This window comes from Notolepis coatsorum, assembly GCF_963971535.1.
Source record: "Notolepis coatsorum genome assembly, contig: SUPER_19_unloc_2, whole genome shotgun sequence".
In the NCBI taxonomy this organism is placed as follows: Eukaryota; Metazoa; Chordata; class Actinopteri; order Aulopiformes; family Paralepididae; genus Notolepis; species Notolepis coatsorum.
The window spans coordinates 266,071-285,940 of NW_028174858.1; the positions used below are offsets into that span (position 1 = coordinate 266,071).

Genomic DNA, 19,870 nt, shown 5'->3' on the forward strand with positions numbered 1-19,870 from the left:
TCGCGAAGCGGCCGACCCGGGTTCGATTCCCGGACCCGGCGTCCTTTGCCGAATGTCTTCCCCCCGCTCTGTCTCCCGTTCTTCCTCTCTCTCTCTCTACCGGACTGCCCGGTAGTAAAAACAAATACAAATCTACCAAAAACATAATTAAAAAAACTAATTAAATAAAAAATACACCCTCCAACTGAAACAAAACTCCCCATCAGTTACAGAATAGTAAGCTGGGTAATCATAAATAAATAGCCTAGCTAAATCAGTAGATATATAATGAAACATTTGAATCATCATTCAACTCGACATATCAACTGCCACCACCTGCACATCATCTCCACACACTGACGGTCTCCACGGCAACCAGCATCATCAGCTCCCTGAGTGAGGTCCATATTTTAAACCCATGAAAGAAGGGCGCTTATTTCTTATCTATTAATTATTCTATATATTCATAGTTACAACTAATCCATTAATATTGTTCAACTCCCTAAACATTAGTAGTGGTGGGGACGATACATCGATCCAGATCGATATATATCGATCTATTATCAATGATCAAATAGGATCGATGCAACGTAAAAAGATCGATTCATATTGCGATACTCTTATTTTGAAAATCCCCTGGAGCATATCCGCAACAACAACAGTAGCTCCGTGTGTGTAGACGTTACACAGCATAGCTCCAGACTCCGCCTATTTTGCGACCAGAAATAAGTGCCTGCTGTTTTTCCCCACAACTGGTCAAATGCATCTAACATGCGTTGCATCCTCGCCATTCCTTTATCCTCTTCCACCCGGAGCCTATTTTCTGAAAATCTGCCTAAAATACATAGCTAAGTAAATGGAATATTGCTCCACTTCTACAAGGCTCATTTGCATATTCTTGGTATCTAGGGACATCTATGGACCTCAGTAGTTGTAATATGATTAATTGAAAATGGGGGACCCTGATGTAAACAAGACGAAAGTCTTTCTCTGGTCTGCATCCCCTTAACAATTGTATGTATTGAACTGTTCTGTACTGTACCCATTCTGCAATCTGTTAATACAATTTTCAATCAAGTGAATGTATTCCCAGTGTCAGAAATATTGTCTCTATTACTAGGCTTGCTTAAATTGTGATTAAACAAAGGAGAATATGAATTATGATTTTTCTTTGCATCTTTGACAGTGAATAACACCATGCTAATAATGACCAAACATTAAAAACTGCCACTGATCTCGTTCAGTACCTTCTTGAGATCATGTGTACAAAAAATCTAAGGAAATGAATAAAGGGAAGATGATTAAACAGAAGGTTCTGTAGATACAGTACTGAATTCTCCCATCCGGACCAATGCAATTTGAAATACTATTATAGAATAGCATGCTTATAAATTACCTTATTATAGCCAATTTGCACATTTATATATATATACATATATTATCTTTCAAATGCCCGAGTTCAATTTGGATTTAGTATCACCAGGCGTGCATAAGAACAGATAATGTAATCTACTGTACTTTTTTGTTTTGTTTTGAAACTAATTTCAGATCTAATTGTTCCTGCATGCTAACAATAGGGAAGAGATACTAACTGCGTTTCAATATTTGTCAAAAACTTTACCTTTTGTCGTAGAATTATCCCGAATAATAAGTAATTGAAATAATTCATACAGAACTCTGAACCTTGAACCCCATAGAACTTTACAGGAAGTGTAGTTTTGAAAAATTCCAACGCAGATCCATAGCTCTGGATCTCCGCTACAAAATGGCAGTTTTCCCATGATTCAAGGTTTTACAAAATGGTCGCCTCTCGCGGATTATACAGACATTTCGAAGAGGAAAATCTATCTAATACACACTTTAACCTATTCCTAAACTAACGTATTGATGATGATAATACGTAAATAATTGATGCGGACCCCCTTTGAGAGCGATAGGCTTTGATAGCAAGTCAGCCAAATGGGTCAAGTCCTACCTGGAGGGAAGAGAACAGGTGGTAGACATCAATGGCACCTTGTCCTCGTCCCTTCCAGTGACATGTGGGGTCCCCCAAGGAAGCATTTTGGGGCCTCAACTGTTTTTAATATATATTAATGACATGAAATCGGCATGCGATTGCAACCTGTTCCTGTTTGCTGACGACTCGGCACTCCTGGTCTCTGACAGGGATAAGTCTAAAGTGGAAAGTGTCCTGAGCAGTGAAATGAAAAAGATCTGCTCTTGGCTCAGTGACAATAAATTGTCTCTACATCTGGGAAAAACGGAGGCTATACTCTTTGGGTCAAACGCCAACCTAAAGAAATCCCAGGGTTTTAAAATTAGAGTAGGTGAAAACGTTATTGAGGATAAAGAGGAGGTCACCTACCTGGGCTTTATTTTAAATAACAAACATTCTAATGAAAAAATGGCACAAAAAGTTATTACTAAGGTCAATCAAAAAACCAAATTTTTATTTAGAATTTCCTCGTTCATAAATAGGAACGCTCTGAGGACCCTAGCTGGAGCCCTCATCCAATGTCACTTTGACTACGCTTGCACTTCATGGTACAGCAACATATCAAAACAAATGAAGACAAAGCTCCAGACCTCCCAAAACAAACTAGTGAGACTCCTGCACAACCTTCACTTTAGGACTCGCCTAACGCCAGCCCACTTTAGCAGTCTGGGATGGCTTAGGGTTGAAGAAAGGGTACACCAGCTTAAAATGCTACTGGTTTTTAAAGTACTGAAAGAAACGGTCCCCAAGTACCTAGTAAATTATTTTAATAAAGTAGGAGATGTCCACAAACACGCCACAAGAGGAAGCCCCACGGCCCTGGTCCCGCCGAGAGTCAGGACATGCATGGGGAAAGATGCATTTTTTTACTCGGCTACGGTAATGTGGAATGCCCTGCCAACATTCATAAAACTCCTGAACTCCCCTCTCGGATTTAAATCCGCCCTAAAAACATGGCTCAGCAGCAACTCAAATTGGTCTTAAAATGTTTTTGATCTCTTTTATCATAACTTGGCTTTTATTTCTTTTATCATGAGTTGCTTTTAAGGGTTTGCGGATTTTCTTTTAACATTAGTTGTATGAGTTGTCAGGTTAGGCGTTTTTATACACATTTTTAGGATGTATCCTCTCTAGTGTACATGTCCATTTGTGTTTCTGTGCCTTTTTATGTTCCATGTATGGACCACAATGGAAACAAGCCTTGGCTTTATTGTGTTTTATCCATTTTTGACCAGCGTTGTGGACACTGTTATTGTCTTGTCTTTTAAAATGTTTTTTTGTCCTACGATTTGTGTCAAAATAAAGTATTCAATTCAATTCAAAATAGATGGTTTCATCTCGAGGGGTTATTCCCAATAAAGAAATTTCAATCTATAATATACATTCTAAATGCTGTTGTGACATGGTTATGATGTTTATACTTGAATACATTTGAAAAGAAAATCGAGAAAATCGCTACTTTTATAGAACAGTCTGGAAAATATTGATTTATGACCAGATGTCATTTTCGGTCCGCCGACGGACCGCACGGGCGGGAGAGGATTTATGCCCACATCTTGTTAACACTTTGAGTGCCAACGACGAGAATTCTCGTTATTTCATGCCAACCGTTCAGTGCCAACGACGAGAAATCTCGCTATACATTTTTTTTTATTAGCGATTATCATGTATTCATGATCATCATGGAACATAAAACAATTATAGGAACGGTTTGGGAGAGGAAGGCGTTTTAGGTTGCGTGTTGTGAGTTCCAAAAATATTTACTTAAAGTTTAAAGCTCAATATATCAAAACGTGGCACTTTACAGTGAACAGGAGGTCTATTTGTATTAAAAACAATAGATTGTTTTTCATTAAAATGTCTGGAAGAGCTCAAATAATTTTTTGCCTTTTTTGAGTTGATCTAGATCAGTGGTTCCCAAACTGTGGTGCGCGCACCCCTTGTGGTGCGCGAGCGCCCTCTAGGTGGTGCGTGACATGAAAAGGCTAATGGTGGTAAATAAAAAAAAATATTTGTATAATTTTTTTTTACAATAAAATTTCATAAAATCTTAGTCAAACCTTTAGTATTATGGATATTAAACATGCTGGCAGAGTACATGCATCCATGTTGTCGTGAACATTTTAATTAAATAAAGAAATTCCCTATCCATAGTCGCCGTGGGAAGAGATAAAATAAAAAATGTAATCTGTGCACGGAGACCAGCAACAATTTCTTTCTAACAGAAACCCATTGGGGGGTGCATCAGCTAGGTCGGGAGGTGATAGGGGGTGCACAGCCAAAAAAGTTTGGGAACCGCTGATCTAGATGTTACTGATTGTGTTAAATGGGCATATAATATCGTCTCATATCGATCGCAGGCACCTGAATCTAATCGTATCTTATTGTGGCAGACTTTGTGATATCTGCAAATATCGTATCGTTGTCCAAAGAATCTATAACGTATCGTATCGTGATGAAACTGGTGATTCCCACCCCTACACTTTAGTCAACTAATCCATTAATATAGTTCAACTCCCTACACTTTAGTCAACTAATCCATTAATATAGTTCAACTCCCTACACATTAGTCAACTAATCCATTAATATAGTTCAACTCCCTACACTTTAGTCAACTAATCCATTAATATAGTTCAACTCCCTACACTTTAGTCAACTAATCCATTAATATAGTTCAACTCCCTACACATTAGTCAACTAATCCATTAATATAGTTCAACTCCCTACACATTAGTCAACTAATCCATTAATATAGTTCAACTCCCTACACATTAGTCAACTAACGGAACGTAGACCAAATGCGGCCACATTTTTATAGGATTCTATCACATTTTCATAACAATAGCACCCTGCGCCGTTTTCATTCAATTGTACCATATGTCCCCCTTTAGACAACATATGTAACGCTACCAGCACACTTAATTAGTTTACCATTCGCGGTCGCTATACCGAGGTCGCAGTAATAGTTTACCGCTGTTCAGATCACGTCGAAGAATATAGACACATCCCAGTGACCTGCGACCTGTGCACGTGTAGCTTAATCCCAGCGGAAGAGTGCAAGAGCGCTTCCGCATTCTTTGCTGCGCATGAGGTCCTCGCTTAGTTCAGACGCCTAGTCAACTAATCCATTAATATAGTTCAACTCCCTACACATTAGTCAACTAATCCATTAATATAGTTCAACTCCCTACACATTAGTCAACTAATCCATTAATATAGTTCAACTCCCTACACATTAGTCAACTAATCTGACGACACAGTAGTGGTGGGCCTGATCTCTGCCAACGACGAAAGGGCCTACCTGGAAGAGGTAGAGAACCTGTCACAGTGGTGTCAGGAGAACTGCCTCTCCCTGAACGTCAGCAAAACAAAAGAGATGATTGTGGACTTCAGGAGGTCGGGGGTCAAGGACTACAGCCCCCTCAGCATCGACGGGGCACCAGTTGAGAGAGTGAACAGTTTCAAGTACCTCGGAGCCCACATATCCGAGGACTTGACATGGACCACACACATTGACAGTGTTGTGAAGAAGGCACGACAACGCCTCTACTTCCTCAGGCGCCTAAGGAAGTTCCAAGTCAGTCAGAAGATCCTTAGGAACTTCTACTCATGTACAATAGAGAGCATCCTGACCGGCAACATCACCTCCTGGTTTGGGAATAGCACTGCACAAGACCGTAGCAGACTACAAAGAGTGACACGTTCAGCCGAACGCACAATTAGAGGGGGGCTTCCCACCCTCCAGAACATTTACAACAAGCGGTGCAAGGGGAAGGCTAAGAGAATTATTAAGGACTCGAGCCACCCGAACAACTGCCTCTTTGAACTGCTGCCGTCAGGCAAGCGATACCGGAGTCTTATGGCGAGCACAGAAAGACTCAGAAGGAGCTTCTATCCCCAGGCCATCAGGCTGCTAAACGAACAATAATCGCTAAACGAACAATAATCACTATGCAACAACCATCAAATGCACACAGCACACACACCCACACGCACACACACACTCACTCAAACAAACAACACACTGCAGCACCCACTCTCCACACTTTAGATCACACAAACACACTTACACTTTATATTTATTGATAAAGGATTTGCACTACAACTCGTACACCTACTGTGAATTGTACCTAAACTGCACCTCGTCCATTTATGCCTTGCACTATATAGTATTGTATATTAGTACACTGCACAGTATTGTATATTGTATGGTAACTACGTCTACGAACATTGTACATATGTCTAAACTGAACACTGTGACCTTTTTTTCTTCTTCTAATTTTTACTATGTTTTTATTTCATACTTATCTTGTCATGCACAGTCTCTGGAGCGCAACAGTAAGAAGCATTTTGTACAAAAGTATTCTGTACTTCTGTATGACAACTATTAAAGAAACTTGAAACTAATCCATTAATATAGTTCAACTCCCTACACATTAGTCAACTAATCCATTAATATAGTTCAACTCCCTACACATTAGTCAACTAATCCATTAATATAGTTCAACTCCCTACACATTAGTCAACTAATCCATTAATATAGTTCAACTCCCTACACATTAGTCAACTAATCCATTAATATAGTTCAACTCCCTACACATTAGTCAACTAATCCATTAATATAGTTCAACTCCCTACACATTAGTCAACTAATCCATTAATATAGTTCAACTCCCTACACATTAGTCAACTAATCCATTAATATAGTTCAACTCCCTACACATTAGTCAACTAATCCATTAATATAGTTCAACTCCCTACACATTAGTCAACTAATCCATTAATATAGTTCAACTCCCTACACATTAGTCAACTAATCCATTAATATAGTTCAACTCCCTACACATTAGTCAACTAATCCATTAATATAGTTCAACTCCCTACACATTAGTCAACTAATCCATTAATATAGTTCAACTCCCTACACTTTAGTCAACTAATCCATTAATATAGTTCAACTCCCTACACATTAGTCAACTAATCCATTAATATAGTTCAACTCCCTACACATTAGTCAACTAATCCATTGATGGTTGAGATGAGCCCCATCTGATGAATCGTGGTCCTTATTCCTTCTTTTAGGACGGCTCCATCCACACACCTCTCCCTGAGGCCAGCGGGGGCGCTGTAACAGCATCCGGTTCAGCTAACCAGAGCTACATCTCCCCACAGAACCGCAGCCAGCTGATGCTGAGTATCAGCAGCATAGCCTCAGCCCTGGCCGACGCCTCCGTCAGCTCTGACCCGTCTCAGCTGGCTGCTGTGATCATGGAGCTGTCCAAGAGGAGCCGGGCCCAGAAGCCCCCCAGGCCTGCTGGCCCGGCCCCCACCACGGAGGTACCAGCCCCTCGATTTAAATGTGATATTTATTACTTGTGTTTTAATTTAGCCAATTGTCTTGTATTTTACTGACTATTCCAAATATGCAAAATCTCTCTCAATAGCCAGAATATAAATGTTTTTATAATGGCCTCACTTGGCTAGTGTGCTAAATCCTGAAGTCTGATCTTATGAAATTGATATTGCACAGGTCATTTAAAACAATAACTTTCTTCATGTTCATATAATAATAATCTACATGTGACTAGTCTATATTTAACAGTCTCGTATTAGTTATATGTGACTATGTACTATATGCTTTCATGGCCAACATTAACACTTTCCGTAACCATAACGTTGATTAATGTCCTTGAGTGCCATCATCCACTTCAATGATAGCGTTAAAACGCAGAATCTATGTTTTAAATTATGGCTATGTGTCTAATCTGCCCGTCGCTTATCAATGACTTTGTTAGATTCCGATCAATCAGCCAGTATCACCTCTCGTCTGTTGGCTTGTGTTATCACCTCTCCATCCGTTGACTCTGCGTTGTGTTTATTTCTTGGACGTCTTCTCATACTGGCTGATACAATCTTTGTCATTCCCCTTTAATGCAACTCCGTAACCATAATAAGTATTCGACACTGGACAGCGTAGTACCTTTCTTGAAAAACGTTGTTTATTACATAAAACAAAAGCCTCAGATCAGATGTTATCAGATTGTATTGTCCTTGCTATCGTCTCTTCTGCTGTTCAGTCCAATAGTGGCTAAGGCCTTGTCGTTAGCCAAAACCCTTCTCCCGTTAGCCGAAGCTAATGATGATGTGTCATCTCCCCTCCCCCACCCCTGGCCAGGGTGAGAGGGATGAGAGTCTCTGATGGTTCTTCTCTCCTGTGGTATTCGTTTCTTAGTCTGCCCTTACCCGGAACCACTGTTAGATTTATATGATCTTCGTCATAGCAACGACGGGCCCGCCCCCTTCCCTCGTTACTATGTGACACGGCCATCTTTGACCACAGCTATTTGACCCAGATCACTATAGCAACGGCAAGGTTGATATTATTCCCCCTCTGTGGTGTCGCCAGCGCTGCTGTAGACGCTGACCTTGATGCTGTGGCTTTCAGCTGTTGATGTTAAACAGCCTCCTCTGCAACACACTCTCTGACTGCCAGCTACTTTTGAGATCTATAGGCTCATCTCAGTAGACGCTGTCACCCACCGATATATATATATATTATATGCATATATCTAAAAACATAGACATCCTTAATCAACCTTCAGGATCAACAAACTACTTGGTTTTTCAATTAATTAGGCTGTTGTTTGGACGCTTACCATTTCACCTCTCTGCACCCAGCTGATAACGGCCCTCTGCCCAGTTTGACTGGAGACAGACACACATGCTAAAAATTATGATAATGGTATTACCCTCTTAAAGCTCATCTCTATATATCGGTTATAAACCAAATGAAAATCACAGATTTCCTTCAACTTGTTTGCAGTCAACATTGTCGAAACGGATTGTTTTTTAATCTGTTCATATCCTTTTTATTTTTTATTTTTTTTATTGGTCTTTTTCCCCCTCCATTTTTCCTCCGATTTTCTCCCATCCCAATGTTAGTCGTATGCCAATTCCCAGTCCCTTCCTGGTCGCTGCGCTTTACCCCCCACAGTCAGATCATTTGGGAGAGTGGAGGCTACCACGTGCTTCCTCCGACACACGTCCAGCCAATCACCGCTTCTTTTTCACCTGGCAGCGCGGATTCTCATTGAGAGGGCGTAGCGTGTGGGAGGACCACACTATCCCCCTCACGTCCAATCCGCGCTTAGCAGGCGCCCCGACCGAACTGTAGGAGTCGCTGTTTACAACGACCCGGACCCACCCCGCCAGCTTCTCCCACCCTCTAATACAGCCAATTGTATCAGTGCAGACGGCCAGCCAAGCTGGTGACAACCCCGGAGCTGTGAGCTGGATTCGAACAGGCGAACCAAGCTCACAGCTCCGGCGCTGGTGACGAACGCAATCTCCGCTCGACCACCTAACCGCCTCATATCCTTTTTATAGCATTTCGAAAATTTCCAGAAAATAGAAAGATTCCCTCATAAACGGCATTTATTGGAATATTCTCGAATACACTAGACACGTTGTCATTTGTCGGCCTATTTATGAATCGTTTTCAAATAAACGCTAGATTATCGATAGTATATGTGTACTTATGCACGCTATAGAAGCGAGCTGAGAAATCGATTAGCTCATTTATTTCCTCAACATCACACACACACACACATATACACATACGGGACACGCTGTTATCTCAGTGAATACAGCTCTGATTATCCTAAAACTGGTCACATAGACTCCTTACCTTAGATCAGTTCTCCAAAAAGATTATTCCAATTCCTGATCGCCATTCCAAATATCGATCGCGTTTATTGATTGATTATTGGCTGCTGTAAATATATATTCCAGGCAGCTTTCCAACTCGCGATCACTTCCCTCATCATCAGATCCCTCGCCAGCATAATGGAGCCAGTTGGCTACCCCCACACAGATCCACCAGTCTAATCGAATGGCCTGCAGTTACACAGGGATAGACGATAGGGGGCGGTATTTTCCCATCTGAGCTCCTAGAGGGGCTGCTGTACCAACGGGAGACTCGGTTGATGAAATATGAATTCAGATCGCTAATAAAAAAAAAAAATCAAACGACAATTCGCGTCGTCGGCACTCAACGGGGGGGGGGGCATGAAAAGATGACATAACACGTCGCTGGCACTCAAAGTGTTAACCCTTTCACTGCCACACGACAGAAGGTCACGGCATTTGCGGAGCTAATTATGCTAATGATGGAGCATCGCCGTCGGTTGTGTGATAGTAAAGGGCTAACCTTCTGTATTGTCACAGTGAAAGGGTTAACCGGCTGTCATGTGGCAGTGAAAGGGTTAAGAGTAAACAGCACATCTGCCGACTATCTCCCATTTTCTTCTCTAACATGAACAGAGACATGGAGAGCCGCCTGCCTTTCTGGACGCCCTGCAGAGGAGCCTGTCTGCCGGGGAGCAGCCTGCCCTCCTGGACGCCCTGCAGAGGAGCCTGTCTGCCGGGGAGCAGCCTGCCCTCCTGGACGCCCTGCAGAGGAGCCTGTCTGCCGGGGAGCAGCCTGCCCTCCTGGACGTCCTGCAGAGGAGCCTGTCTGCCGGAGAACTCAGTGGCTTTGACATAGAGAAGTATCTGCGGAAAGCTGACGTGTCTGTCAGCAGTGACGCCTCTGTCTCTCACTCCACCTTCAACCTCACCGGCTGGGCAGACAACCTCGACGGCTCCCACAGCAGCCAGGACGGATCTGCCGTGGTCGAGACCAGGACCTCTGCCCGGCCGGTGGAAGAGAAGAAAGTGACCGCTGGCACTACTGCCACATCTCAGTCGGTGTCTGGTATAAAGACATCGTCTTCTATGAATAAGGGGGATACGAGACGCAGCTCTATTCCTCGCCTTAAGACGAGCTCGCACCCCACGGCATCGTCTAGCCGCTTTGTCGACGCGGGACATTCATCCACAGCTAGTGCACCGCCCACAGACGGCAGAGCGGCCGCCACAGCTAATGCACCCCCCGCCGCTATTAAACCTGACTCAAACACGGCTGGACCTTCGGAGAGGAACTCTGCACAAGACCGAGATAAACTAGGGACAGTGCATCCACAAGTGTCTCCCTTAAAAACTCCCCAGACGAAAGAGGATGGCCCCGACGCTACCTCCGCTTGCCCTAAAACGTCCCCTGGCCCGAGGAGAGGGCGTTCGGGGCTGCCGTGCCTCAAAGGCTGCTCCCCCTCTGCTCAGGACAGACCCGGCACCGCTCCACCCAGGAGCCCCGTAGCTGCTCCTCCACCTCCTAACGCCGTCCCCTGTCCAAGTCCTCAACCTTCTGCTTTACTCCGTACATTTGGTGGGTAACATGTCATTGCGAGGGCTACACAATTAATCTAAAGCACAATATGACCTAGTGAAATTTCCTATTTGATCATTTTGGAAATGTCCAAATTGAGGTTGCGATAGCCTGGGTAGCCTGACATATCTTCTGATTTGAAAATATCTTTCAGGCTGATTATTATTATTATTTTTGTTATGTATGCTGCAATTTGTTAATGTAATGGACCAATCACGTCACTGTTATTGATGCAACATCGATAACACATTAACCCCACTTCAACCTACTTGCTTGCTATCACTGTTTGAATAAATACTTGATATTATTCATGCTGCTTAAAGTGTCAATCAATGTGACCTCATGAGCTCCAGTGGTGTTATTAACGTGCTTGTCTTTGTTCTCCTTTTAGAGGTGTTTAGTAGTTCCTTGGAGTCGTCTGTGTCTGGCACTGAGGACAGTCAGTGTAACTTCAGACCGTCGACTTCTCCGCTCACACACTCCTCTCCTAGCCAGACCTCCTTCCCCAGCGCTGATGGGTACTGTCACATTATCGCTTCTTGAAACCTACAATCCAGATCTTATTTTACCATCTAAACTTGTATTATTCACATTTGACCAACTAAACGTTGGTGTATTATTCACATAGTTTGATTTGTACATTTCTATCAACACTTCTGTCGTGCAGGAATACAAATGTTTGACCTTCTAGAACAGTCTCTTTAAAGGAACACCATTTTGGGAAATAGACTTGTTTGCCATCTGCCTCCAAGTCTGACAAGAAGATTGATACTAATTTCACCTCTGTGTCCAATAGAGAGGGGGGGGTCCAAGGTGCATGTTAGTCTAGCTTAGCAAGGACTGTAAGCAGTAAGGAGCAGCTAGTTTAGTTTAGCAAGGACTGTAAGCAGTAATGAGCAGCTAGTCTAGTTTAGCAAGGACTGGAAGCAGTAAGGAGCAGCTAGTCTAGCTTAGCAAGGACTGGAAGCAGTAAGGAGCAGCTAGTCTAGTCTAGCAAGGACTGTAAGCAGTAAGGAGCAGCTAGTCTAGTCTAGCAAGGACTGGAAGCAGTAAGGAGCAGCTAGTCTAGTCTAGCAAGGACTGGAAGCAGTAAGGAGCAGCTAGTCTAGCAAGGACTGGAAGCAGTAAGGAGCAGCTAGTCTAGTCTAGCAAGGACTGGAAGCAGTAAGGAGCAGCTAGTCTAGTTTAGCAAGGACTGTAAGCAGTAAGGAGCAGCTAGTCTAGTTTAGCAAGGACTGGAAGCAGTAAGGAGCAGCTAGTCTAGTTTAGCAAGGACTGGAAGCAGTAAGGAGCAGCTAGTCTAGTTTAGCAAGGACTGGAAGCAGTAAGGAGCAGCTAGTCTAGCTTAGCAAGGACTGGAAGCAGTAAGGAGCAGCTAGTCTAGCTTAGCAAGGACTGTAAGCAGTAAGGAGCAGCTAGTCTAGTTTAGCAAGGACTGGAAGCAGTAAGGAGCAGCTAGTCTAGCTTAGCAAGGACTGGAAGCAGTAAGGAGCAGCTAGTCTAGTTTAGCAAGGACTGGAAGCAGTAAGGAGCAGCTAGTCTAGCTTAGCAAGGACTGTAAGCAGTAAGGAGCAGCTAGTCTAGCCCCGTCAAAAGTGAAGAAATACAACTTCCAACAACTCCAAAATTGATTAAGAGATTAAATTCATATCAATATTTGACTCTGACTTCTGGGGAAGATGGCAAATAAGTGTTAACAACCAGGCCACCCCAACATAAATGTCTTGTGTTGTCTGTTTTCTTCCCAGCACAATGTCCTCCCCATCCTCCTCCCAGCCAGTGTGTCAGCTCTCCCCCCAGTCCACCTGCTCCACCCCCAGCCCCAGCCTCAGCAGACTCACGTACATCTCACTGAACGACAGCACTGTCCTGCCTACACCAGATAGAAACAAGGTACAGTAACCAAACTAGCCATACATCTCACTGAATGACAGCACTGTCTGTATCATATTCCTCCTGATTTGAATCTTGCTGAAACAACCAGCAGTTCAGAAATACTGGTGTGTGTTTACCTACCTATTTACAGTATGAATAAGGAGGAATGCCACTTTAAATAAATGGTGTGATAATGTTATATCAAATTTGATACTATGGAGTACATACTTTATCTAACCTAAATGGTGACAATTCCCGTTGGCTTTTATCGTACCTAAAGACGTTTCAATATAGACTCAAATGATTGTACATTCTGAATGAACTCTGTGTGAGCACATGATTGATTGATTGAACATTTTATTAACAGATTGCAGAATGGGTACAGTACAGCTCAATACACACAATTGTTAAAGGGGAGATGTTGAATAGCTATATAAACAGTCATAGCATCAAATTAGTATTTAGATAAACCACAGAAAAAAATCACGTTATAAAAATAAGCTGTTTCTAAGAAAAAACGTTATGTCCCTTCGTGTAGAATTGATCAACCAGTGCGCCGCCATGTTTGTTCACGTTAAATGCTGACGTCACGGAGATGGTGCGCCCCCGGAGCCTCCCACCTCAGAGGGATGGGCACGCTGTAGCTATTGACCTAGAGGCTGTAGCTAGAATGGATCTGGACGTGTCTGACGAGGTGGACAGACCCACGGAGAGTGTCAGAAACCCAGTGGCCTATGCCTTTGAGCCGATTAGAATGACAGCAGTGAGACGTGGTGTGCAAAAAAAACATACGGCATCATTCAGACGCAACCGAACTCAGCCCAACGTCTCTTCGCCCGTCCGTTATTTTCTGCACGTCGGCAGATCTATGTCCGAGTACGTTACTCCACTTCTCCTTAAACTTATATTACCGTTTCCAATCACAGCTCACAAGCAAAACCTGCTCTCTCGTAAATTACACACTGGACTGTAGCCTTTTTTCTCAAACACTGGCATTTACGTACAATACGCAGGTGCGTATTGGCAATTAGGCATATCGTGCTGTCTACAGTGCGATAAAGGGACATATAATAAAAATTAGGGATGCTCGATATTGGCTTTTTTACCTATACCGATATTGTCCAACTCTTAATTTCCGATACCGATATCAACCGATACCGATATATGCAGGGTTCCCCCCCCCAAAAAACGGAATAATTTCAGGTAATTAACATTACATATCTCTTGTTGTGGAATTAACACAACATTATGCATACTTTTGACAACAAATAAAATCAGAATTTGTTCTTACTTGCTTGCCTGGGTAAATAAAGGTTATAGACATGTTTAATTAAATTTTTTTTTAAAACCAATACCGATATTTTCCGATATCACATTTTAATGCCAATATCGGCCGATAATATCGGTAGGCCGATAATATCGGACATCCCTAATAAAAACACTATCAAGTAAATAAACGGTGTAAAGATATATCTCTTATACAAATAAACAACACAAGTTGCACCTTTTCCTGTACTTTAATGTCAACACGGCGCCACAAGAGACACTGATTAATGAATTAATTCATGAATCATTTCTATAATTAATTAAATGGAACGCATTATTTTGACATCCCTAATATAATAATAATAATATCTCATCCGACAGCTTTTGATATTTTCATTCCAGGTTCTTTCTCTCTTCTGGGGGAAAAGAAAACCCTCTGAAGGGGAATGAATTAAAAGCTCTTAAAGTGACTTCCTACATGAACACATGAACTTATGTTAATTATTCATTAACAGGAACAATTTAAATAAATAACGTTAGTTGGAGATGATTTGTGTGTGCTAATTTAAGGCAGTCAATGAGTTGTGCTCTCTCTCTATAGATAGGTCTATCCTACATTACGCTTGTGACGGAGACAGACTTTCAACCTTCATTTGGGGAAAATAAATAATATGTTTAATAAGTAAGACAACGGATCCGTTTAACGAATTCCATATAAATCTATAGTTTATTAACCGTGGCCGTCAGATAGACTCATTGGTTGCTCGTAATGTAGGATAGACCGGTCTATCAAGAGAGAGAGATAGGTCTATTAAAAATTATTAACAGGAACAATGTACATATAAATATAGCCAAAAACATGGCCTACTGCACTTCACTGCTAATAATACTTATTTTGCACTTCTGTTACATGCACAAGACTATAATGCTAAAACCAGACTATTATAAAGTTCAAGTTTCTTTATTAGTTGTCATACAGAAATACAGAATACTTTTGCATGAAATGCTTCTTTCTGTTTTGCTCCGGAGTGTGCTAGATAAAATAACAAGATAGTATAACATTTTATAAGTATAAAATAGAAAGTCAAGTACGTAAACAAGTGTAAACAAAACAAAAATGTTCAATATACATATATACACAGTATATGTACTGTTGTGAAGGGCCAGATTAAACCGAATATATATATTTATTTATATATATATATTTAATTGTATTTGTATATTCTCTAATATTCCCTGATATCCCTTGTATATTCCTTGTACAATATGCATTGAATATCCATTCTAGCCTACTGAACATCCCATAATAGTCTCCATTCTACTATTGGTCGAGACCTTGGTGCCAGGCTGCCATACCCCTCAGACCCAGTTCAAACGTACCGCTCCACATGTACGAACAAGTCCTAGTTCCGCGTAGGAATCTGGCTACCGCACCACTAATGGGACTATTTGTTCATAGTGCGTATATATACTGCGCTACTAAAGTAGGACTTTCTTTTCAGTCCAGTTTCTTACCCTCCAATAGAGTCACAGACGTAAAGCCTCCCCGCGACGCCACGTGTGGGAGTAAGGCCAAGTTCGCCTACCATCGGTATTGAGACATCGTGTATATTAATATTTGAATAGTCATATTTGGCACTATATCGTCGAGTTGGACGTAGTCTATTAAGCTAATAATAGTCTGTTAATATATAGTGCTTCGTGCGGTGAGAATACTACCGTAGTCAGTACCCCATCGTTTCGGGCAGAGAACTGGCTGCTTATCCAGGGTGGTTGACCCCACGTGAAGCTGCACCCGAGGAGCCCCAGAGCCGACGAGCGAGTGGACCTGTATACCGGATTATTCTACCGACGACAGCCCGCCTTCCCAGGCACGGATTATGCTTTGTATACGTTGGTTATTCCATGGATAAAGACCCCCGACACTGCCGTGTGTTGGAACCCCCCCCCCTGGAGAGGACGCAAGGTGAGGAGACGTTCTGCAAGACGAGGTCGCTTCACGTCTCTCCTCCGTGGACCGGAGAGAGCCGGCCCACAAAGAGTCCACCTGCTTTCATCTGTGGTCCAAGGATCGCCGGCGCATTGAACGGCACTACAGTGGGTTCACCTGGGATACCCTTGGCCGGATGAGGCAGCCGGATTCTACCCCCCCCCCCCTTCCTACTCCTGTCGGCTTACAAGCGACCGGATTAACCCCCCCTTAGTGTATCCAGTATATAATCATTAAAGTATCATTGCTGTTATTCCTTAAACTATTCCAGGTCGTATATGTACCACCTGCGCCTTCAGAGATTGGACATTCTCTATTGATATACCGACGAATACTCTTGCCATAAAAGTGCATACTAATTCCCATTCATAAATGTGATTGATTTGATTAAGTGCTTGCTCTACACACCATCGCTGTGTAGAAATAAAGACCTATTTCTAATTCGTACATTTGTGTTGGATCCGTTTCATCTACGTGACAGTGTTCATCATAATATATTTATGCCGTGTACTGGGTGGCCGAATATTAAGTACAAAGGTAGTGGTAGTAAGTATCATATCTAGTAATACAGTCAGGGAATTGTACCCCTCAGTTACAATTGGTCCTTCGAGCCGGATGGTAATTAGTGTAATATTAATATAGTGTTATTAATATTGAAATGGCCTATGATGAACACTCCACGAAACGATCCTCCTAACCAACGCCCGCAGCGCGAACGACGGCTCCCTCAGTACTTAGAGGCTTACGCTGTCAGTCAACAACCTAGTCTTCTACTAACAGTAAACGCGGTAAAACTAGAAAGTAAAAGTATGTCTAACCCCAACGCCCAGACTACCCCGACCATAGAGGCCCCTACGGGCTCTAATGTAACTGACCAAGTTCACGGTGGGGACCAGTGGGAACCAGACATGACTTCACACCCCGCCAGTACTGAAGAAGTAGTCCCCGATGAGTCCCGGGAGGAATACAACGCTACCGAGAGAGAACTCGGCACGGAAGAAGACGGGGAGAGCACCGTGGAGATAGAGCTCCAAGGCTCCGCAAGGAGTACCCCGAGGGAAGGCTCCCCTATACAACCGCCTTCCCCCAGCGAGGCAGAGAGGACCCTACAGCAGGCCTTCCTCATCAGCCTGAACGCCGCTGCTGAACGCGACCGACTGCAGATCCAGCAGCGGAGCGAAGAAGAGCATATACGTCTAGAACTAAGACGCATTCAGAGAGAAGAGAATGTGGCCCGAGACCGAGCAGACAGCCAGCGAGCAGCTGCTGGTGCTCTACGGGACGCAGAGCGCGACCGACAGCAAGCGCAACTAATAGAACAGCTGATCAGACGGACAACACCCTCTCCCTCCGCCAGAGGCTCCAGGAACTCGTCTAGACACACCTCCAGGGCGGCATCCCCTAGCCGAGTAAACAACCCTGAACTTGACCAACAGACGAGGTCTATACCCCCCACAGACCACCCCCCCCCACCGGTCCAAGCGAGACCTAGCAACCGGGAAGGAGCAGCATATCCTGTGGAGAGGCTAAACCAGAGACTACAAGCACTGGATGACCTAACTGAAGACGAAGAGGAAGAGGAGGAGAACCACGCCCGACGACAGCACAGTACTCTACCGGACCAGGAGGTCCGGTACAGCCCAGGCTATACTCCCGCGGAGCTGCGCTACAGACCCCCGACTCTATACACGGGTGAGCACGACGCACGACCCGCACCGAGGAACAGCACCTGGACAAGCGGGCCATGGTACACTGCCGGTACCAGCCCATACCAAGGAGCGGGAGGAGACTCGCCTAGGAGGCCTCTCCCCCAACGCTCGCCGATGTATCCACAGTCAGCGTCATACATTGGCACGCCTATGGTACCCGACTTCACCCAAGAGAACCGGGCCCAGTATACGGAACTCCGCATGTGTCTGGAGACCATGTTGGTGGATGTATTGGATGAACGCCATAAATACGCCATCCTACTGAAGCACTTAAAGGTACCCCGCGCACATAATATAGCGCTCGCCTACGCGACTTCCACCACCCCATACACAGCAGCGCTGGTAGCATTGGACCAGAGGTATGGGCGCATATGGGATTACGTGATCCAGGAGATCCGACACATCGACCGCTTACCCCCAGCAATAGACAATCGAGCACTGGACGACCTGTCCATCAGAGTGCAGTCCCTGGTAGGGATGTTGGGAGCGCAGAGAGAGAAGGGGAGGCATGAACTTTACGCCAACTCAAATGTGGAAAGGATCTTGGAGAAGCTGCCGCCCGCTCGACAGGAGCGTTTTAGGCGACAGAGGGACCACCGAGACCCGAATGGCCCCGAACCGAACCTCCTCGATCTAGCAGACTTCCTGGCGAGAGAAGTCAGCAGCCTACGGCTAGATACATTCGGACGGAGCACCCCTGGCTCCAGAGAAGGAACCAGACGACTAAATGATGGAAGAAGATCGGTGACTGTGATGCACCAATCGGAGTCAGTACCGAGCAGCAGGAGCCACAGTACCCCCTCCAGAACGGAGAAGTGGAAGATAGTGTGCCCCTACTGTGAGAAAGAACACTGGCTAGCGCAATGTGACTCCTTCCCCAAGCTGAACGCGGAGGAAGCAAGTCAATGGATAAAGTCCAACAAGCGCTGTTTTCGCTGTGCGCGCTCACACATGGCAGCCGAATGCCGCTTAAAGAAAAGGTGCACCAAGTGCGATGGAGCCCATCTGGACATACTTCACGACAGTAACAGACGGCGCCCTTCACCCGCACCATCCAGCAGCAAAGCGAGCGTCATGTACATCGATCCCGCCAGCAGCAGTGGAGCCCGAGTACTCCTAAAAGTAGTGCGTGTGACACTAAGCTACCAGAATAAAGTCCTGGACACTTACGCCGTCCTCGATGACGGGTCAGAGAAGACCCTGCTGCTCGCCTCCGCTGCGGCCCAGCTAGGGCTGCGGGGAAGCGAAACCCAAATGACAATTCGGACAATAAGACGAGATTTGAAGACGATAAAGGGCGAGAATGTCTCATTCTCTATCGCAGCAAGCGGCCAGCCTGAGCGACGGTACCAGATTACAGACGCTTTCACCAGCCAAGAAATAGGACTGTCGCGGTACACATACCCCCGGACCAAGAGAGTCCCGGTCAACGGCGTGTTGAGATACGCCACGCCACTCCTGCGGCGAGAAGGAATGCCTACTTTCCACGCCAAGACAGACGCCACAGAACGGTACCTGCTGAACACGGAGCGGCGCTTAGCCAAGAACCCCGCCCAAGAGAGTGTATACCGCGCTGAGATTGAGAAGCTCATCACAGCGGGACACGTCACAAAGATGGACATTAAAGAGGCTGACCAGACCACTGAATCGTGGTACGTGCCTCACCACAAGGTCCATCACAACGGTAAAGACCGCATAGTATTTAACTGCAGCTACCAGATCGGATCCCAAAATCTGAATAAAGAGTTACTGCCCGGTCCCACACTCGGCCCCTCCCTACTCGGCGTTCT

The 19,870-nt window shown here is 44.3% G+C and overlaps 1 protein-coding gene across 1 annotated transcript in view; it reads left to right on the top strand.

The window, feature by feature from the left end:
- The window catches only part of cep192 (centrosomal protein 192), a gene marked incomplete at its 5' end in the record, with an annotated part of 187,767 nt that overhangs the window by 51,747 nt on the left and 116,150 nt on the right, over window positions 1–19,870 (top strand). Inside the window, 4 exons of the mRNA XM_084338489.1 lie at window positions 7,058–7,312; window positions 10,298–11,240; window positions 11,632–11,758; window positions 12,989–13,133. Coding sequence (XP_084194615.1) covers window positions 7,058–7,312; window positions 10,298–11,240; window positions 11,632–11,758; window positions 12,989–13,133 — 1,470 coding nt within the window. The remainder of the gene's footprint in view (window positions 1–7,057; window positions 7,313–10,297; window positions 11,241–11,631; window positions 11,759–12,988; window positions 13,134–19,870) is intronic.